Genomic DNA, 22606 nt, shown 5'->3' with positions numbered 1-22606 from the left:
CAATTCTGGACACAGTTCCAAGACAGCCATGTTCAGGGTGAGGTCAGAGCCCAGATATCAGTGATGTCTGCGATATTCTGAGAGTCTTTGCTGTGGGAATCAGAAAAACAGGTCTTTGACTTCATCTTATCAAAAGTAAAAATGGCACAGAGAACCTGAGGGGTTCAGAGACCTGGGTTCTCACCCTAACTGCGTCACTAGCCAGTTTTAGGACCCAGGTGGACCCTGCCCCTTCCTCAGCCTCAGCCTCCCCTGTGCGTTAGGAGCAGATGGGATGTTGGCCTCCAAGGGTCCTTTTGGGTCAGAAAATTCACTGATTCTACTAGAATTAATAATCGTGATCTGTAATGATGACTCTGGCAAAGAAAGGAAGAAATATTTAACAGTGTAATGAATGACAGAGACTATCGACCATGTAGCTTAATTTATTTAAGGCACATACCCCGAATTCAAAGGAGAAACTATCACTCCTGGTAACATATTGAACCGTTAGTATCATCGGCCTCGCAAAAGCTTTCCAGAGGGAAAAATTACCCATCAGTGCAAACTTGACATCTCTCACTTGCTAGTCCACGGCTGTCATCCGTCCACAGCAGTCATGTTTGCCGTAAAGGCCATGCATGTGGATGCCGAGGACGAATATTAAATAATGACATAAGCGTCGAGGTCACTGCCTCAGGGGAGGCTCTGCAGAGGGCCGGGGGTGGGGGGGAGTCCTCATTGATCCCTCGTGAAGCTTCCGTTCCAGAATCCTGCTGACATGGAGGAAGCGATTGATGAGAGCCATTATCAGGGCTGTGAGTGTCCCTCCATTGTTAAGGATCCTTTACGAGACCAAGGAATTGGCAAAAGCTTCAGCTAGAAATATAGGCCAGTCAAAGAGATAAGTGCATTCTAGAGTGCAGACAGCCTGGGTCAGGCTTACACAGCACAAGCAGAGGCTGATGGGAAGCCAGCACCGGCTTTGCCTGCATGTTGGGCGCTGCTCTTGGTGATGGCTCAGAACAGAGTTTGCATGCCAGGAACTGCAGAGAGCAAGGTGTTCATCTTCACGTGTCCCCACCGAAAACCCTTTCTCTGAACATTTTGGTCCATCTTCTTCCATAGCTTCCCAAAGCACCCCAACAAAGATGTCTGGATGGCTCGGGCCTTCTGAGTCTGTAAAGAATAGAAATGTATGTCTTTCAGCTCTAGAGGCTTAAAAGTCCAATGTCAAGATGCTGGCAGCTGGCGAGGGGCCTTCTCACTGTCACAAGGTGGCAGAGAGCATTATAGGACAAGACACATCCAATGTGCTGGTCTGTCCCTTTCTTATGAAGCTGCCAGTGCCGTCATGGGGGAATCTACCCCTCTCAAACTTTACCTGCCAAGTCTCTACCTCAAGATACCATCGCTATATGCATAGAGGTTAAGTTTCCAGCATGTGAGCTCAGGGGGAACACCTTGAAGCCATAGCCTGAGGGAATCAGGTACCCATAAATTATACACAGCCACAGGTCCAGATCTGGGCTGGCCAAGTGCCTAGATGGTCTTGGGTGTGTCCTGCTGTCCCAGATCTGGGAGGAGGGCAGCTGCTGCAGATGACAGGAAATAGCTCCAGAAAGGTCCTCTCAGATGGAGGGATTGGCCAAGTCTGCGAGATACACAGAAAACCTGTTTCTCCTGTGCTAGCTCAGGGCTTGTCACTGTGCCTGGACCTTAGTACGTCTCAGCTGGTTGTGGGTTGAAAACAATATGGAGGAAGGCACAGGGCTCTAAGGTCATCAATCCAGGATTCAGCCCCAACTCCGCTGCCTCCCCAAGTTAAACCCACAAGTTTATTTTCTCACTGAATCCTTAACCTGCACAGGTGGCCGGATGCTTGCCTAGCATGCACGGAGCCCAGCACCACAAGTTAGGTGTGATATTCGCTTATCTGTGATCCTAGCACCTGGAAGGTGAAGATGGTTGGGTGAGGAGTTCAAGGTCATCCTTAGCTATAGAGCAAGTTCAAGGCCAGGCCGGACAAGATGCCCTGTCTCGAAACAAGATCCAGAAAAGCGGGGGGGGGGGGGGGAGCAAATCTTAATTCTATTTAACAGGTATTGAATATACAGAGAAATAATTTGCTCTGTAAATGATGCCACCAGAGCTTGAACCCAGGTGGGCTGACCCTTTCCTCTCATACGTAACAATGGCTGCATCCCTCCACAGCAACCATATTTTCTGGGAGCATTTGATGAAGTAACTAGTGTTAGTCACCCAGTACAATACCTGTCACATCACAGGCATTCACAAATTATATTAAGCTGATGTCATAGTTATTAGTTACATGACTAGAATACAACTAAGAACTGGTGGAGTGACTTGAACTCAGGTCTTGTGACTACCTGTCTAATCCACATTCCACCTCGCTCTTGAGTATAAGACTGAGGACAAGTCTTGTGTTGCTGTGCCCCCGGGCAGCGTCATCTCTGTGGATCTCTGACATAGCCCTAACAGTCTTTTCCCTCCCTTCCAGGTCCAAACGGTGAAAGACAATGACCCCACCTGGAGGCCCACTTTTATTGTGAAACCGGACAGTGGTTGTCAGGGCGACGGAATCTACCTCATTAAAGATCCCTGTGACTGCCGCCTGACTGGGACCCTGCATAACAGGCCGGCAGTAGTCCAGGAGTACATCCGCAAGCCTCTCCTTATCGACAAACTCAAGTTCGACATCCGTCTGTATGTCCTGTTGAAGTCCTTGGACCCCTTAGAGATCTATATAGCCAAAGATGGACTCTCTAGGTTTTGTACAGAGCCATATCAAGAACCCAACCCCCAGAACCTGCACCATGTCTTCATGCACTTGACCAACTACTCCCTGAACATCCACAGCGGCAAGTTCGTCCACTCAGACAGCGCCAGCACAGGCAGCAAGAGGACTTTCTCTAGCATTCTCTGTAGACTGTCTTCCAAAGGTGTGGACATCAAGAAGGTCTGGTCTGATATCATCTCCTTAGTTATTAAGACTGTCATCGCCCTGACCCCAGAGCTCAAAGTTTTCTACCAGTCAGACATCCCAACAGGGAGGCCGGGGCCCACCTGCTTCCAGGTAACCATGGCAGCCGCCACCCTGAGTTTTAGCCTTGAGTGGGCTGAGGAAAGGCTCCTTGGCTATGGGATGAAGGATGGGTAGGACTGCATCGTCAGGTGGGGATACACAGGTGGTGGCCAGTCTGGGCCACCTTTCCCAGTCCAACTTTCAACTTTGACCCTTAGGTGACTTGGGGCAGGCTACTTTCCTTCATTTAACTGTGAGTCTGTAGGCTTCTTGTGAGAGCACATATGTCACACATGCATTCTTTGTTCAGTGGACAGTTGTTACTGCCTACTCAGGAGGGGGTCAGGCATTGTTGTAGAGTCCTGCTGCCCAGTGCCAAGAATCCAGGGTGTGAGAAAGCCATTAAGAAGGCATTGACATGGGGTTGGGGATTTAGCTCAGTGGTAGAGCGCTTGCCTAGGAAGTGCAAGGCCCTGGGTTCGGTCCCCAGCTCCAAAAAAAAAGAAAAAAGAAAAAAAGAAAGAAAAAAAAAGACAAAGTAATTAAGAAGGCATTGACACAGAGGGTTACATGTGGTGGAATCAAGTAAGAAATGGACCAGGTGCTATGGGGTTATGGACCCATCCACCATTCCTGGCTCAATCCAGGAAGTCTTCTTGAAAGACATGACGGTTCTACTGAAAGCCGGGGAGAGCGATGGAGCAGGAAAGAATGACTAGGGATCGTCACAGACTGTTCTAGGTGAAGACATGCTGCTTTGGAGGTAAGAGGGAAACCCGGTATGTTTGAGATAACCAAAGAAGTTCAGTGTGGCTAAGGCATGCTTCCAAGCATAGAGGAAGAATGTGAGAAAAGATGAGGTGGGGGCGAGCAGGTTAAGCCCAAGTTGTGGAGAGCCCTGGGGGCAGTGGCAGCCATCATCAGAGGATTATAAATGGGACAGATGGCACCCAGCTCAAAAGCACAGAGTTCCATGATAGCGAGTTATGGCTTAAGCCAAGGCTGGCTGCACGGAAATTGCTAATGCATGCTTTTGTATAAGCAATGGAAGACGCTGGCTTTGAGTAGGAAGGTCTTGATAGACGAGAAAAGCAAAGGTAAAGTGGAATCCCATCTGAGGATTCTGATGGCCCGGCGACTGCGGGGGCTCTGGGGAAAGAGAAAAGAAGGTAGCAGACACAGGAGGAGTTCCTGGGGTGGAGACATGCAGCTTGGGCGCTTGAAAAGATGGACAGAGGCTACTTGTGGAGGAAGATTGGGGTATCAGGGAAGGGCCAGAATCTGGAGGCAAATGCCTGTATGGCAGTCGAAAGGAGAGGTTAGATTGCAAGTGGGTATTTGGACTGGCATTTGGAAAAGACAGGAGTGGGTTGGAGAAAGAACTGGGAACGTGTCCACTGCAGTGACTAAAGGCATGAGGTGGTGTGGGGGAGGACCCCTGTGATGCCCCCACATTAATAGAAGAATGGAAAGAGGCAGGGAACCAACAAAGGAGACAGAAGATTGGTCAAGGGGGATGTGTTCAAAATGGCAGGAGAGGGGTGCTCAGAGAATACCTGGGCATGGCTGTAGCCTCAACCGTTGCTAGCACTGTCCATTACGTTCACTGACTGTCCCGGAGACTCGGGCAAGAACTGTCTTGGGCATCCAGCCAGTTTGTGAGAAGGAAGGAAATGGTGTAAAGGAGCTTTTAAGCACATTTTAAAAACCTAGCTCTCAGGGGTGAGACAGGGGCATGGAGACCAGGCACTCACTGGGCACACCCTTCCTGCCACCAGACCTGTCAGACCAGGCCAGAAAAGATAAAATGAAGCTCTGGGGTTCTCTCCTCCTAACCTCTGCTATTGTTGCATAGCAGTGTGTGTGTGTGTGTGTGTGTGTGTGTGTGTGTGTGTGTGTGTGATAAAACAACACAACACACTTGTAAGGATCACACCTGACCCAGTGCCCAGCTCCAGTGTGTGTTCTTCCCCAGCCCGTGCTGTTCTGAATGTTATGTTCAGTTTTCAGAACTACACATGGTCATGCATGTATGTCCCCCCAGACAGGACACCACCGTATCTGACTCGTTTCAAAGCGACAAAGCAGTCCCCGTGCAAAATCCTGAAGTGCCTGCTCCTTGACAGGCAATGGTTCAAACGTCTGTCCCATCGCTGGGGCTGGTGGCGTGGCTTTGCTTGCACTGGTGCACAGCACATAAACACGTACAGTTCATCATTTTCTGTCGAGGGAGACCTGGGTATTTCCTGCCTGGACTAGGAGGGGCAAAGGCAGCAAGGGCCAAGAGTGAAGAGAGGGATCAGAGCGATGGCTCTCACAGTTGGATACCTACTGACTAGCCCACAAGAAACTGGGTAGCTCCAGATCCAGAGACTCAGGGACTGGGTCCCCATCAGCAGGGTCATCGGGTGAAAGCCCCTGGACAGGGACGGGGACAATGGGAGAAGTAGTGATTGCCTGTAGAGCCCCATCCATGGTCCTATGCCAGCCCCACCCTCCGTGCCTTCAGTTCTTAAGCAGGTATGTACAGTAGCCATGGGGAGATGCTTAGAAAGAGCTGCTGAGGAAGACTTCCAGACAGAGCCAGAACAAAGACGCCCTGACCCAGGCCACCACAAAGTGAGGGCAGAGGAGCCACTTGTAGTAACGGTCACACCCTAGGTTCATCCCTGAGGACAAGTGTGGCCATGCCTGTTTGGCAGTGACAGCTATTCTAGGAGCATCAAATGGGGCCAGGCAAGCACAGCAAACCGCAGAGGCCCAGCAAGGAGGACCGAGAGGTCATTATGTGCGTGTCCTCAGTAGACAGGCCGCAACAGCCATCAGGATTGGGGCAGGGCCAGCTGTAGGGCACTGAAGGTCTGGGTCAGGAGCCACTGCTTTGGTCAGGCCTGGGCAAATGGGCAAATGGGCCCAGAGCCTCACGACCGTTTGCCACTGCTTGATCACACACAGTAAATGCTTCCAAGGTGAGGAGACAGGCTGGGAATGAAGCCCTTTCTGGCTTGGTGAGTACTGGAGTCTTTCTCACCACCCAGTGCCTCTTAGGTTCCCTGTGTACACTCACACTTCTGTGTGTGTGTGTGTGTGTGTGTGTGTGTGTGTGTGTGTGTGTGTGTGCGTGCACGCGTGCTGGAAAGCGATGTGGGTGAAGAGGCTTTAAGAAGGTGTCAAGTGGTATCTGCTTAGCATTTCTTGCTCTGAGTGTCTCAGACACATGGTGAGGGAGAGGATTTGGTATCCTACTCGAAGCTGAGTCCACTCCTGCTTGCTCTGTCTGAATCACCTTTCAGGATGCTGTTAGCTGGGCTCCAGCCATCTGAGCAGATCTTGAGCAGGTTTCCATGGTTCTGATGTCCATTTGCCATGTGACCCGTCCTAAGTCACTTAACTCTGCAGGAGTTCAGCTTCCTCCCCTGCCTCATGGGGTCGGCGTCCAACCTCCGAGAGACAGGGATCACGTAGGAAACACTTTGCAAACCGCTGAGACTCTGCACAAGTGCAGGAAGTTAGTTTCTTACCTGGGTAGGCCTTTCTTGTTTGTAGCAAGGCCTGACCAGATGGCAGCATTACCGGAGCATAAACCCTAGCCAACCAGATTCCACTCATCTGGGGCATGTGACTGTGACCCTGTTCCAGCCATGACCGCAGTAATGACTTGGAAAACATGGTGGCCAGGCGACAGCTGGCATGGCTCTGTCGTGGTCAGATTTCCTGTAATCTGCTGCTGAGGAACACAGCTGCCCTGTCATTCTAGCCTCTCCCTTGTCATTGCTCAGGCAGCCCCAGCCACAGAGCCTCACATCTGCCATCTTGAGGGCAACAGTGTGATCCAGCTTAAATATCACGGTCAGCCTGGGTGTAGGCGATCATGTGGCAGGAACACACAGAGGGAACAGGCTCTGTGGCTTGGACTGTATATTTGTCGTGTTCCTTATGTCTAATTCTGGCCTCAGCCATGACCTTCCTGTTGGGTGTCGAAAGATACAGCTTTCCTAAGACCTACCTAACCCTCCTCTTCCTCTGTCCTCTGCCCAGACAGAAGTGGAGAATCAGTGTATGTGTTGGTAGGGAGGGGTTGTCAAGGGCTGGAGCTTCCTTCTCAGACGGACTGGGTTTGAGCTTGTCCCAGCTCCTGCTTACAGCAGCTGTCGCTGGTGAGCTTAGCAAGTCAACCTTTCCTAGTCCGGATTTCTGTGGATACAAGGAGGTAGCTTGCCTGTAGCTATATCCCAGAGTTGTCCCGGGCTCCAGTAAGAGGGAGCTGCGTGGACCAGTCACCAGCACACAGCAGTCACTTAATAAGTGAGAGGATGGGTGTTTATTACTATGGCAACAGCTCTCACACCTACCCACGAGAAAGGACCTTGAAGTTATGGTACATCAGCAACTATTCTCATTTTGATGTTAACTAGGACATCGGTGATACAAGTTTGGAGCCAAGTCTGGAAACCTGGTGTTTTAGCCACATCTCAACCTGGCTCCCTAGCTCCCCTGTGCCTCAACCTTGGTTCTCCCATACCAGATCTGCTTCCTCTCCTGTGGTTGTCACCAGTGCCTCCCTGGTCGTGCCGTTGGTTTTCCTCTTTCTCTGCCAGGCTGGTCTGATCTCTCCTATTCATTGTTTCAATATTCAGTACCTTCCAAAGTACAACTCAAAGACCTTCTTTCTCTGTAAAACCTTCCTTGACCACTCTGACAGCTACATTATTTTCCTCCTTTGCAATCTAGCACATACCCAGGGTACCCACCGAGATGAGGCCTGAGATAGGTATGGGGCATGTGGCTAAGAACAAAGGGAGGCCAGGGCCTCTAAGGGATGCTCCGTTTAGTGTGAAAGACTCACAGAGATAATCCCTGCTCCTTATACACCATGCTATCCAAGGGCACACATGAGATGAGAGGGAAGAGTTAACTGCCCAAGCAAAGCCTTCCAGAGGAGGGGATGCCCAAGTGAGTTCAAGGCATAATGAAGAGGTTTTCCCAGCAGACACCAAAGGGTCCCACATTTTCATGTTTCCCTGCTACCTTCCTGGTTGCTCTTCCCCCAGCCTCTTCCTCTGGTCCTGTATTTATTGGAGATATATTGGAGATATATTGGAGATCCCTGGAGATCGATTCTTAGAAATTTGTCATTGTACACCTACCAGCTCTTCCTAAGTGATCTCATCCTGCCCCATGGCTTCAGGGATCAGCTGCGTGCTGTTGGACTCACATTGCTAATCTTGAGCTCTGCTGGAGCTCCAGGCTGACATATACCATTGATCACTTGCTCTTCTATTGGGATAGCTGGTGGGCACCAAACCCCAGAGGCAATAGCAAATCTGCGCCTTCCCTCCTAGAGCCTGCCATCCACAGCCCTTCCTGCTTTAGTGAGCGAGCAGCACTCACATGGACCAGAAGCTGGAATCACCCTTAGCTCTTCCATCCCCTTCTTGCCACATGCAAGCCACAAACGACCCTACAGTAGCCAACAGGATGCTTTAGAGATTCGAGTCAGATGACATTGACTTCCTTTGCTCAAATCCTGCAATGGCATCTGCACTGCCCTCATAGCCCTGACTGCTATGTGGTTTATAAGATGCTGTCTAATCCATCCTCTCTGTTCTATCAGAGCTCAGCTCCTGTACCTGTTAGTCATCCACTTGGTCACTCAAAAGTAGCCTCTGTTCTCAGTGTTCCATTCTGGAATGCTCTTACCAGCCCTTCAAACAAAACTCACTCTCTTACTTTACTCGTTGTTGACACATCACCTCCTGAAATCCACAGTTGTGGTCATGATGGAGCCACAAAGACTCACCCTCAACCGCTAGGCTGCCAGGAACATGTCACACAGGCATCTGAGTAAGCGTCTTGAGCTTTGGGCGGTTGAGGTGGCCTTCCACTGTGAGCCCAAGAAAAGAGTGGAATCAAGGCCAATCCTATTGCTGTCCCTGTTTTCTGTTAGAGGCAGCGTCTGGAGTATGGGACAAGGATGGGGTACCACACAGACCTGGCGACCTCAAGGAAAGTGACTTGTGATATGGGCTAGGTTCTGGAAAGCTGCTGGTTAAGTCAGGAAGGAGCCTTAGAAATCTGTCCGAGGATCCCAGCAAGTCTTATTGGAGTCCTAGGCCACTTGTGTGGTGGTGGTGGTGGTGGTGGTGGTGGTGGTGGTGGTGGTGGTGGTGGTGTATTCATCTACCAAGCTGGCAAAGAACGACACAGAACTGATAATGGGACCTTCTGAAGCTCACACATGATGGGGAGGAGTTCTAGTCTTGCACAGAGTCCAGACCTGAGCTACAGTCCAGAGGCCTTGCTGGTTACTGAGGGTGTTCAATGAAGATGTCAAAGATGTTCTGTCTCCACAAGTTGACACATGGTTTCTTCCTCAGTTGACACATCCCATCTGACCATAAACAAGATTTTAAGGTATCGGAATAACTCACAAAGACTGATTGCAGCACAAAGCCCAGAGTCTTGAGATGGATGCTAGACATCCGTCATGGTGCCACCCTGGTGCCCAGCACCCAACCAAAGAAAACACTGGCAGTGCACACGGGAAGGAGAGCTGGGGACAAGCTGTTCACTAGATCCAAAGTCTAAACGATGATGGAACCAGCAGGAAAAGAGTAACAAAATAATTATAGCGATCACAAGAACTCAAGGGAAATACTATGTTAATGAAGATAGAGCTAGGCGTCCTTTAAAAAAGCAAGTCAAGCTTCTAAAAAGACTAACATCTAAGGCAAGCATGCTGGTCCACATCTGCAATCTTAGCACCGAGTAGGCTGAGGCTGAGGCTGAGCCTGAGGCTGGGGCTGAGGCTGAGGCTGGGGCTGAGGCTGGGTCTGGGACTGGGGCTGGGGCTGGGGCTGGGGCTGAGGCTGAGGCTGAGGCTGAGGCTGGGGCTGGGGCTGAGGCTGAGGCTGGGGCTGGGACTGGGGCTGGGGCTGAGGCTGAGGCTGGGGCTGAGGCTGGGGCTGAGGCTGAGGCCGAGGCCGAGGGATGGAGGCCAGCCCGGGCTGTGTAGTGATACCCCATCTTAAAGAAAAATAAAGAAGCAGTAAGAAAACAACCAAAATGGAATCTTGTTAGTGATGTGAGGTTTCACTGACTGGGATTCATGACAAACTGAAGAAAGTAGCAGTTACCTTGAAGACACCAGCAGAGCCATGCAAAACTACACAGAGGAGCACAGGGAAGCAAATCACGGAACAGACCTGGAGACCTCACACTCGTTCATCTGGGTCCCAGGACAGCAGAGGAAAGAAAGTACAGAGAACACGGAAAGAACGGGTAGTGAAAACTTTCCAAATACGGTTAAACATAACAGAAGTTCATTCTCCAAGAAGCTAAAACAAAACAAAAGATTAAAAAAAAAACAAACTAAAACAAAGCAAAAACACCAAGAAACTTCAAACAGGACACACGTCATACACCCCCACCCCAACCCATCACCCCAACCCACACACACCACCATAAGACTTATAATCAAACTGTGAATAACCAGTAATGATAAGAACAACCTTACAGCAGCCAGGGAAAAAAGACTGATTCCACTGAAAGGAAGAAGGACATGTACACAGACAGACAGACAGACAGACAGACACACACACACACACACACACACACACACACACATTCTGTGAGAGGCTGTGTGAGTCAAAAGACAGTGGCTAACAAAAGATTCCTCCTCAGGAAGGCCTTCCCTGGCCTCTACCCCTGTGCCAGGCTCTGTGTTCTTACCTTGCTCATGGTCCTCTCTCCTCAAAAATGTGAGCCCTGGAGACCACAGAGCTTTATTTTGAGTTGCTTTGAGTGACAAAGAAATAGTGCCATCCAGGAGGAAGAGAAGAGAAGAGGGTCGGAGAGACACAGCAAATTAAAGCAAGCTAGAGCTGTGTGATTAGAACCGCGATGAGCAGGAGTGAGAGGAGGTAAGGATGCTGTGAGAGACCCTTAACTGAGGGGCACGCCACAGGGCTTGGACCTCTATGGGCAGAAGTGAGGCAGAGGAGGAGTAGTGTTCTACCTGCATTCTAGGAGTTACCCTGCCATCTCACACCAGATAATTTAATTTAAAAGTATGAGTGTGAAATCAGATAGGTGAGAGCTGAGAGCCGGGTTTCAGAAGTGGAACTGGACAGATCTAGAAAACTCCTGTGGGAGCTGGTGACCAGGCAGCTGTAAGGTGAAGGGAGGAGTTTTGACTCGATCGATGGTTGGGTAAGGAATACAGGAAGCAGTGTAGATTGTAGAGGAAAAGGATGCTTTGCTCGTTATCTACCACTGAGGACAAATGAGCAGCCCAAAACAGCCTTCCTTCGTGATCTCAGCATTCCTGGTGATCAAGAAACTACAGGGAGGGGCTGGAGAGTTGGCGCAGCCTGTAAGAGCATTTGTTTGATGGTTTTAATCCCTAGTACCTACATGCAGGCTCACAACTCCTTTAACATCTGACCTCAGCAGGCACCAGGCACACACGGTGCACAAATGTACAAGCAAGCAAAATACTAATACACAGAAAACAATAAAATAAATAAATCTAAAAACCCCAGCATAATAAAAATTTAAAGATCTAGGGGTATAATTCTAACACTGAGGAGACAGGTAGATCTCTGCAAGTTAGAGATTAGTCTGGTCTACATAGCAAATTCCAGGTTAGTCAGGGCTACACAGTGAGGTCCCTCCCCCTTCTCAAAACAAAACAAAACAAAACAACCTGGGAGTAATTGATGTGTCTTTGGCTCCAGTCTCCAGGCTGGCCAGGATGTCAGTCATCTCAGGGCCTGCCTGCCTGAGGAAGGTCCTCCTCCAAGTTCACTCAGTGTTGACAGCCCTTAGGTCCTTAGCCCTTAGACTGCAGGTGGCAGGTCAATTCTATCCTTCTCCTCAGGGAAGCTCACTTGCATGCCTGGTGGCTTCTTTCAGAGTAGAGAAGAGCACCCCAAAACAGAAGCCACTATCCTTTTTTTAACTTAATGTTGAAAGTGGCACGCCATCATTTCTGCCTTTCTGTCAGAAACAGGTACTAATAAACCTAGCTCTCACTCAAGTGGGTAGAGCTAGTTGGGGGTTGCACAAACTCTTGAATCCTGGGAGATGGGACTCATTGGAACATTAGAGCTCATAGGCCATTGGTAGTTACATGTATGCTTTGAGGAGTCCCAGACCTCCTTTGTTGAGAATAGTTGATTTGGGTGATCTATAGCTCACTCAGAAGAGAGCATTCTCTCTGTGGAATGTAGCTCGAAGTCTTTGTGTGAGTCTACAGTCAGTCACTCAGGACCCTCTCCACCTCAGTCTGAGCTTCTAGAGGTCAACAGTGAAGCCCAGATGGTTCTAAATGCCAGGGCAGCCTTCAGGTTGGAGGCCTCACCATGTAAGTGTTGGTTGAAAGGCTCCATAATGCAGATCACACGATTGAAAAGCCACCTCTCCATTTGACAACGCTTGCCGTGCTGCAACTGTAGGACAGACTTAGAGGGAGCTCCTTCCCTTCCCAAGCAACAGGTTCCTAGGGCCTCCTAAGAGAAGGGTCTAGACAAAATTAATGGGTTCTCAAAAAAAGACAAAAAGAAAAATACACAAACGTCTCTTCCTGGAAGTAACATATTAAAAATGCATCAAAGTTGATCCAATCTGTCCGGCTTCCTCCTTCCAAAAGAACACCATCCTCGGAAGTTGTGGACCAAGAACATTCCAGACTTTTTTTTTCCAGTTTAGACAGTCTGGGATTTTAATGGCAAGATCCAAATCAAAGTTGTTCCCAGTCCTTTGAGTCCAAGACAGTTCATCAGCAAACTTGTTGAGAGGAAAATAATTCAGACGTCCTTAAACTTAGGAAAGCTATAACATTGCCTGAGCTTCCTTAGGCACATGGTCCATCTGGTGTTTGCAGAATGTATCCCGTTCTGAGTCTGACTTGACGGTGCTTGGTTGTAGAAACTATTAGGTAAATATCGCACCAATGTGTGAAAGCTCTCATTCCCATTTTACAGGTAAAGACAGTGGGGCCTAGAGGCACTGAGAAGCTTGCCTTCAGTCACAAAAGCAGAGCTGGAACATGAGTGGCTCCTTGCGATTCTACAGCATACCCATGCCATTCCAATTTCATGCTGATGGCTCAGTTGGAAACTGGAAAGAGAGCTAGCCTAGGTCACCTTCTATATGGTGAGCACAGTCTCAGGTACTTCTTTTCATAGCCGTGACTCATGACCCTGTAGGGCCTCTATTTTATGCCCATTTTTCAACAAGGTAATGGGCTCAGAGAGTAAAAACCTGTTAAAGAGCTGGTGGGGGAAACTGGGCTAAGACGGGAGCCCAGGACTTTCTGATTCCAAAGCACATAAGATCCAATACATTCCAAATTCTGATTCTTGAGTGGACGGCATCAACTGCCCCCTCCTCCAGCTCTCAACGTTTTTGTTCATTTACCAGTCCACCAGGCCTGGGACAGAAAAGTATCTACCTCCTTTGAAAAAATGTAAATCCGTACTTTTAAAGTGCAGCAGAAAGGTGGGGCAGACAGTTAAGGATGACCAGTGCTGGCACCAGCCATTGTCCTCGGCCTCACCTGCAGCACGTGGCTCGGGCCAAGTCCAAAGTTACCCTGATGATGTCACCAGATCTCTTAAAGGCCTCATCACTCATACCCACGTGTCATTTATTATTAAGCAGGTCCGTGATCCATGCAGCATATCTACTGCTTTCCATCCCTGACTTTTCATGACCACAGGAAGAAAAATAGTCCAAGGGCGATTTTTCCCAGCTCCTCATCCTGATTGCCCTTCACCAAGACAGAAGTTCATTTTGAATCATTCCCCAAAATGGCCATCCAGACTTTGATTTCATTAATATAGATGAATACAGTTTGATAATTATCATTTAACTAATGCATATTCTGTACGGATGAGCAAATGGATTCCTGTCATCTCTCCCTCTGAGGTCCATAGATGAAGAGGTGTCTACACTGTACCTTTATCTTTTCTTTCCACTTGTCCTCCCGCATTATTTTTTTTGAGACCCCAGGGTTGTGTCAATGTTGTTGGAAATGTTCTAATGTTCTTCCTTCCTCCCCCACCCCAGAATCTGAGGTCTGTGGAGTTCAAGTCTGAACCTCATGAGGAAGGATCTCAAGGATGAGAAGTTAAGCAGGTGGAGGACTATGAAAGGGAGAGAGCAAGGGGCACTTGGCCTGACAGACTTGTTAAGGAAGGGTTCAGAGGCAAGGGGGGCTGGTTGGCCGAGCTTCACCTGGTGCCGGTCGGTGCTGGATTCAAGCACAGGTGCCCAGCAGTTGGTGCTAGAATGAGCCTTGAGTGCGGCCCGGCCTGTGGTGGTGGGGAAATGTGTGGAGTCACTGCACAGGGTCCCACGTTTGGAGTGGCTTTCCAGCCTGGTTTGATGCTCTGGTGTCACCGTCAGGAAAGTATCCGTGATTTTTGAGCAAAGAGACATACACTCATATAATACTGGAGGCACATGTGATTGGTTTAGCTGTGAAAGCCAACGAGCGCACAGTAGGCAGGCTGCACTGAGGAAACCCATGGTGCTTTCTGAGGCCCAAACTCTGCTTCTAAGAGTGTTTTCATAGGATCTAATGAGATTCCGAGTCTTTGGTGCGTCAGATAGTTACTAATGCTGTGTGTGTGTGTGTGTGTGTGTGTGTGTGATGTGCACATCAATAGGAGTCCTAGGAACAGGAACACACACACACACACACACACACACACACACAGGCTCACCCAGGGGAGGGTGACTGCCCCATTCTACACTGATCCAGTGGGTGTGGCCTGTAGGAGCTGCTCTGAAACCTTACGAGACACTCAGGCACACCAGGTTAAGAAGGGTGGCCTTGGGTTTCCAGAGATTCAGCCAAGAAGTAACTTAGCAGAGGGAAGTGGACAAAGGCCAGGAGAGAAGTCAGTGGACTGCTAGGAGTCCTTAACATAATGAAAAGCCTGTTAAAAGGAAAGGGGTCATGGTTTTATGGCGCTTGCGACACAGACAGTGCTGAGAGGCACTACGGGAACACAGCCCATTACCAAGGTTTCCATAAAAAAAGGCCTGCTATCCATTTGGTCAGACAAGTACACCCAGAGGAGCAAGGGCTGAGGAGGTCAGAGGTCAGGGTCAAGGCCAAGGCTGGAGACAGAGTTTGAATTTATTTTCCCCTTAATGTCCCTAATACCATATGCAATCCCTGAGAAGAACCTGTGGCCCCAGGGGATAATGCTGAGTGTTGTCTGTTCTGCCCAGATTCTAGGCTTTGACATTCTTCTGATGAAAAACCTGAAGCCCATGCTACTTGAAGTGAATGCAAACCCCAGCATGAGGATTGAGCATGAGTACGAAGTAAGTGATGCAGCGCCCCTGGGTCTGAGGCTGCAGAGCACCCCCTGGGCCTTGAGGCTGCAGCGGGCAAACCCCTGCAAACTCCTTTACTGCCCAAGACTTGCCACCCTTGAAATTTCACAGCAAAGTTTCGTTTGAGTCAAATACTTTTAGTTCTGTCGAGCTCCAAACAGAATCTATTAATATGAGACCTTTCCGACCCTTGGTAATTTCCCAGCATGCCATTCTCCTCATTTTTAAGGTGGGAAACTTGGAAGCATCGAGTCTTTCCATCAGTTTTTTTTTTTTCCCATCAGTTTTGACATGAACTAATTAGTTAGCCTCCGGAGATGAACTAATTGAAATTCTATGACTATGAGTTAGCCACGTCGATGTTCTTGAGCCACTAAGATAAACAGTACATTTAACAGTGCCTATGCTGCCCCTCACAACACATTTAAAAAGCTGGAGGAAATACCCCTAAAATTACTAGTGGGCTTTGGGGGGATTATCTGGATTCTTTTAATTTTCTTTCAACCCTCTTCACATTCTCAGCTCTTAGAAAAATAATCCAAGAAGCACAGTGCTAAGACCAGGCATGTGGTGCACATCTGTAGTCCCAGAAGTCCAGAGGGCAGAGTCATGAGTTCAAGACCATTCTCAGCTACATATCAAGTCAGTGGCTAGCCTTGGCTAACAAAATAAAACCATACCACCAACAACAAAACCATAGTGCTAGTGTTCCTCTTTGTAAGTTTTGTGATTTTATAAAAGGGAATTTGCATGCTAATATGGAGGGAAGGTCTAAAAATTGTTTTCTATGGATTCGTATAGGCCAGATGTATAATTGCACAACCATTTGAGCTCGTCAGAGGCAGTCAGGGACTGGGTCACAGTTTGGCTCTAACTCAGAGTTCTTACCTTCCAAGCTTTCTCCAGGAGTGTTTGAAAATATCCCCAGCCTGGTGGACGAAGAAGTGAAGGTGGCCGTGATCAGAGACACGCTGCGCCTCATGGACCCGATGAAGAAGAAAAGGGAGATCCAGTAAGTCTCTAGTGTGTTACTGCTTTCTGCCGGTTCCTTCATGTCTCTGCTGTGTCCCAGGCAGGTGAAGTAACTTCTTGAGAACTAAATGAAGAGACCACACATCTCATAAATAGTCCCATGTCACCAGCAACTCAAGAGCAGGAATGGTTGAGAGTACAGCTCAATGGTAGAGCATATGCTAGCCTGTGTGAGACCCTAAGTCCAATTCCCAGCACCACATGCAACCCACCAACCAACCAATACACACTGAACTGACGAGGAGCGGGATCCAGTGATACATTTCCCACAGCCATCCAAATCCTAACCCCCACCCCCACCCCCGCTTCCTCAGTGACAGATTCCACATTTGCTCACCACTATTTAGTGAGCAGGAGTGTGACAGCATGCAGGGGAGACCCCAGCAGCTGGGCACGGAGAGAGCTATCTTTGTCCTCCCTCAAGCTGCTTTTGACTCCTGTGGGTGAGCTTTGAGTTTGCAGAGTGGATGCCATCGCCTTCTAACACCTCTAGTGCAAGTCCGTATTAAATCCTCCCCACATGCCCCTGCAGCCACCCATGGGGACCCCCAGGGGGACGATGAACATCCCCCGCTTCACTCTCCAAGCAAGCACCCTCGAGATGAAGGATATTTCGCTTGGCCAGTTGGTTCTGTTTGTCCCCCCACCACACACACGTCAGGTTCCCACAAAGTGTTTGCTGGCGACTGAATATCGTTGACTGAGTTCTTCCCATATTCATGACGTGATGGACTGGCCCAAAAGCTCCCAGACCTTCAGCTCTAACCACCATGGCCCGAAGCAGGGAGGAATGCTGACTTCCCCAACAAGTGGTGTTGGGCTCCTCTGCTGAGACTCCTCATCAATGGGGCTGCAGCCCAGCTCTTGCTTGCAAGTTACCTTACAGCAATGTTTCTCACCATTGACTGCACACAAGAACCTTCCAGAGCAGCTTTCAAAATGCCGGCACAGCAGCCTCCACCTTCAGCAACACCGATTCTTATGGCTATGACTTAGAGGTTTGTTCATGCATTTGCAAGTTCCCTGGGTGCCCCATCTTGGCAGCCATGGTCAAGCAAACAAACATAGCTTCCGGGAAATGTGAGTCTTTAAGATTGGTCATATTATCCTCAGGCAGGCTGGGTTGTAACCATTCCCCTGATCTGTCCTGAGAGTGATGTCATCACCAACAGCCAGTTCTGTCTGTGTGGCCTCCATTGACTCCTGCTTCGGAGATGAGGTCCTTGGGCCTCCAGGTCCTCAGAGCATCTATGGCCCGACAGAGGACAAATGATAGGGCCACCGACTAAATACTGCTACTCTCACTACTCACCCTCAGAAAAAAACACCAATTAGAGCTGCAATTTAGTCAGATTAATCGCCATAGAGCACACTCCTTAAAAATCTTTTCTGTAATGGTTATTGATCTCAGCAGCCAAGATGAGATTCCCAAGAGACTTTGTGCTCCACACAGAGAGAAGTAGGTGGCTTTCTACAGCATGGTGGCACAGATTATTTTAGGATGACCTTGACACATCGGTATTCTGACGTCTTCACTGGAAATAAGAAGTTCAAAGTCCATGGTGTGGCTCGAGCATACTTTCAAATTTTAAGTTAAAGGTTTTTTTCTCTTTTGCAAATTTCCTGAATGGGTGCCATATTTGCGTTCTTTCCACTTCTCACTCACCCTCTCCAGCTCCTCACGTGCCCGTCCCACCATCACTCTAACTTAATAGTCACTACCTCCTCTTCGATCATCATATATATGTATATGTAAATCATATATGTAATCTACCAAGCATATCAGTGTTGCTGCTACATATGTGTGCCTAGGGCTGATCACTTGGGATTAGACAGCCCGTCGGAGGTCTCTCCTACAGCCATACCGCCCTGGATGCGCCCGTCTCCTCCTAGCTCAGAGGCTAAACAGTCAGGGCCAGTTAGTACTCGGGTAGGAGGCCCGAGCATTCTTTAACCTTTGTCACCAAGCACAGAGGAGCAGAGGCTCTGCCCTTCACGGTAAAGCAGCACGGCGAGACGGGCACCCCTCTTCCCTTTCCTTGTTTCGCGTTACCTACACAATCCACCAGAGCTGAAGATTTGAGATGTAATTGCCAAGGAGCCCAGGACCATTGATTGGGAAGGACGAAAGAGGCATTTTATAACTTGTCAAGTCATAAGCAGCAGTGTCTCATTTTTAATTTAAAAAGCATTGACGTTTGTATTGATATCCAGGGATAGAATTTTTAGGGCTCCGGCTCCATTTCTAATCTAGAAACCCTTTCATCTCCCTCTTTCTTACCTGTAGCATAAGGAGATGCGTGACTCGCTAAGTGCCATTTACTGACTTCTCCCTTAATTTCACCTTTTTACTTTATGTTTAGCCAGCGTGCACAAGAGCACACTGCAGTCTGCAAAGTGCATGAACACATAAACAATTGTTACTGAGGTAACTTTACCAGGCTTGAGGCTGAAATTATTCTCAGTTCCTACGGCTCGCAGTAACGGGATGGAGCACAGGGTGGGGAAACATAAAAATGTGTAGGGCTGTGAGGCCAAAGCCTGTGGCTGCAGTTCTGAGACCACGCCATTGTAACTGTATTGAGCAATGTCACAGTAGAACTCCAGGCTGGAATTTACCTGCAGTAGCAGAGTTTTCCATTTCCTCTTGCTGTTGTTTGACTTGGGTCTCACTATGAAGCCCAGGCAAGCCCTGAACTCACAACCCTCAGGTTTCTGCCTCCCCGGAAGCAGGAGGATTAAAAGTGTGTGTCTCTATGCCCAGTTCTAGAGCCCATGGTATGGTCCTTTTTAGTTCCTTCCTGGGGTGTTTGTCATCAAAACAGCTGGGGTGGGGGCATTTCATTTGCCCCACTCAATCTTAATTAAGCAGATGTCCTGAGACCCCCAGGCTTCCCGGGAAAGGTGCAGAAGAACCATTAGAAAGGTGCCAGCACGTAGGGTACTATACACCCTGCACCCTGCACCTCCATACAACCTGGTTCCTGTAACCCCCAGGACTGCTCCTGTGAGACTGGGAGCAGTCACAGGAGTTCTGTGTGCAGAGGAGCCTGACCCCAGTGACTGCCTTCTGCACAGAGCTAACGGTACTTCCTTTGCTGGGCATGAGGGTTTCTGCCCGTAATCCTCATGAGGCCGAGGAACAAAGGAAAACCTGCTCTGCCTAGTGAATTCCTGCCCAGTCCTGGGCTACAGAATCAGATGGTGTCTCAAACAAGAAAAAAAATGCTTTCTTTTGTGGCTAAGAGACAACATGCAAGTCTTCACTTTGTAGTGAGTTACGAGTAAGGGCTTCAGCAAGTCGCATGGCTGTTTTGAGTCTACATAATAGATAAGGGCATGTAAATAGATCAACGATAACTACATCCAAATGAAACAATTTAGTGGGCGCTTTCTAAATTTGGTTTGCCATTGGTTTTTGAGAAGCAGCCTCCCTGTGTGGGCCATGCTGACCTGGAACTTGTACTTGGTTCTCGTGTCTCAGCTCCCTGAGCCTGGGGTCTTAAGTGAAGTGCCACCATACTGTTGACAGTAGACTCTCTAACGTACACTTGACTGCTCGGCGAGGAAACAAGCCAAAGCACGGATTGGTCGTTATATCCTTGCAGAATTGTGAGTTTATGACCAGTGATGGAGCATAAATCTGAGGTGGGGAGATCACCATGGACTACCGCAGACACCAGGCAGCAAGATGTCGCTGGGGCTCGTGTGTGTGGGAGGTTAGGAGAAATTACCTTTGGAGTAAAGCAGGGAGACAACCACCACAGCAAGCTAAGTTGACCGGAAACCTTTTAGTAACTAGACACTACTGATTTCCGTCCCTGCTGGGGCTCAGTGGAAGAGCCCAAAGAACATGGAACTAAGGAGGCTAACTCTTAAGACTGTGGAAGTAAAATTCATATACTGTAAACTTTGAGAGCATTCACCTTGAGGGCCTGAGGTGTGACTCGATTATGGAAAGTCGCCTAGCATGTCTGAGGCCTTAGATTTGATCCAAAGCAACCCCTTCCCCAAAAGTGTACAATCCAGTGATATTTAGTGACATTTGGTACATCTCCAGTGTTATAGGGATATCAGTCTACCAGGTTCCAAACATGTTTGTCACTCTGTGAGAAACCCATCCCTGTAAGCACTTCCGACATCCCCGATCTCTCTCCTCCCCACCCCCTGCTGACCACTACCATCCTTGGGGGCTACCTATCTGCCATGGATTTCCTGCCCTTGGTAGGTTGTTTTGTTTTGTTTTGTTTTGTTTTGTTTTGTTTTGTTTTGTTTTAACAGAGTTTCACAATAAGCACTCTTTTGTAATTGGTTTCTTTCCTTTGTATAATGTCCCTGAGATTCAGCCATACTATAGCATGTGTTAAGAGTTTTAATAGATTATTATCTATATAGATTATAATCTTTATATAGTCTATTATATAGATTTTGGTTGTCCAAGTCTTTGTTTTGAAAATCTATCAGACATAGTCCCCAGCTGTTCTCAGATGAGGTCCTAGTCTGAGGAAAAAGTCGAGACTCGGTCCAGAGGGGCCATTTTACTTGCCCTTCCTTCCTGGATGTCGTTCTGTCTGGTAACTGGACTCTCCTTGGAAATTACAACCCTTTGGGACCCCAGAGTTTATAAAGGGTGCCAGGAATGGAGGCATGGAGGAATCTGAGGAGATTTTATGGAGCTTGCGATGCCTGGAAGCTGGGTTACCTTCGCTTGCCTCTGATTCAACTACAGCTGCTTGCAACATGACTTACGGAAGCCCAGAGGGCCCTTTTCCCACAGTAACTTGTTGCAGTCTACTCCCACTTTATTTACCCCTTCCCACCATGATAACAACCCTGTTTGCTGTAAAAGACAGAGGGAGTCTGCCTGATGCCTCAGTGCAATTGGAGACGGCCATTCTTTCCTTCTTACCTTGACAAGCATGTCTCTGGAATCCTCCGCCATTAGAACCAACAGGTAGAAACTCCAAAGCAGAGAGATTCTACATGGAACCCAGGACAAAGGTGAAGCATTCTGAGAGAACTGAGAAGAGGAACCTCCCCAGGCACACCGTTGGCATAGCTGGGAGTGACCGAGGACTGTGACTGTGTCCTGTCCTCAAGAAGAGTAGAGGAAGCACACGGATCAGAAAGCTCACAGACTGACTCCTCCCACTTGCATTGGCTGTACTGAATAATAATAGGAAAGACGTATTCATATTTTAAAAAGACTTATGATTTTTATTTTATCCATGTGAGTGCTAGGAATTGAACCCCAGTTGTCTGAGAAAGCAGCCAGCATTCTTAACTCCGGAGCCACCTCTCCAGAATTATGCGCACTTTAGGAAGCATGCCATCCTAAAAAGGGGGCGGCACCCTCTGACGGTGATCATGCTTCTGGAAAGAGTCTTCCAGAGGAGCCGTCTCTCTGTCCTGTAGATTGGTCCATCTATCTACACCACAGCTGATCTCTGATTAAAACCCCGAAGTTCAGCTGATGCCAAAGAATTCTTTACGCTGACCCCGGTGGAGCCGCATACACAGATCCCAAGTGCCTCTGGAGGTGTCATCTACATAGAAGAAGTCTGGGTCAAGGTAAGGCCGCTGTTGGAATGTTCGTTTGCATATCATTTGCATCAGCGGTGACTTAGAGAAACGAGACTGCTTTATCTCCAGTGTTTGTTGAGCACTTACTGTGTGTCAAGAGGAGGACGCCAGAAGCCAATTAGCTCACAGCCCAGGAGGGGAGGCGAGACCCGTACACTGAGACCTATAATGTGGAGCAGGCTAAGCACAGCGAATGCAAGGAGAAATTGTCAAGGAGGAAGAGCTATGGAGACAGCATTTCCTGGCAGGAAGAACTGTTTAAGTAGATGAAGAGACAGCACTTCAGCTGAGGTGTAAAGCCAGAGTAGGGCTTGAAATACAAAGACAAGAAGAAGGACGTCCCCGGGGGAGGAAACAGCCACCGCAGGAGGCTCTGCAGCGAGCTCTGAGGAGTTCAGGGAGGCTGGAAAGGCAGGTGTGTGAAGTAGATCTAAGAGAGGAGGGAGGCAGAAGGAAGAGCCATGGAAACCCAGAGCCCAGAGGAGGGCAGCCTGGTGTCAAAAGAAAGAATCCAGAGCTCCTTTTTTTTTCAGAGCGGAATGTGCATGGTCTTGAAGGAGCCCAGAGGTGACACAGGATCTTGTGTATGTGTGTGCCATTCCTGGAGAAAAA

General features: G+C 48.7%; 1 protein-coding gene and 1 long non-coding RNA gene across 7 annotated transcripts in view; one reads left to right on the top strand and one right to left on the bottom strand.

Moving 5' to 3' along the window:
• Ttll11 (tubulin tyrosine ligase like 11) overlaps window positions 1-22606 on the top strand; it is a 225108-nt gene that overhangs the window by 69483 nt on the left and 133019 nt on the right. For 4 of the 6 annotated variants that reach the window (NM_001431779.1, XM_087654514.1, XM_087654518.1 and 1 more), the window contains 3 exon segments: window positions 2501-3076; window positions 15272-15367; window positions 16276-16391. In NM_001431779.1, coding sequence (NP_001418708.1) covers window positions 2501-3076; window positions 15272-15367; window positions 16276-16391 — 788 coding nt within the window. 6 annotated transcript variants of the gene reach the window in all.
• On the bottom strand, window positions 407-22471 carry LOC120101534 (uncharacterized). Its single transcript, XR_015684277.1, has 3 exons — window positions 21321-22471; window positions 16268-16475; window positions 407-1158 (listed from the first exon to the last, which is right to left on the bottom strand). It is a non-coding gene; the product is annotated as an uncharacterized LOC120101534 (long non-coding RNA).

The sequence above is a fragment of the Rattus norvegicus genome, chromosome 3, assembly GCF_021556685.1.
Source record: "Rattus norvegicus strain SHRSP/BbbUtx chromosome 3, alternate assembly SHRSP_T2T, whole genome shotgun sequence".
NCBI lineage: Eukaryota > Metazoa > Chordata > Mammalia > Rodentia > Muridae > Rattus > Rattus norvegicus.
The sequence above is the reverse complement of the archived record's forward strand: the minus strand, read 5'-3'. Positions and strand labels throughout refer to the sequence as shown.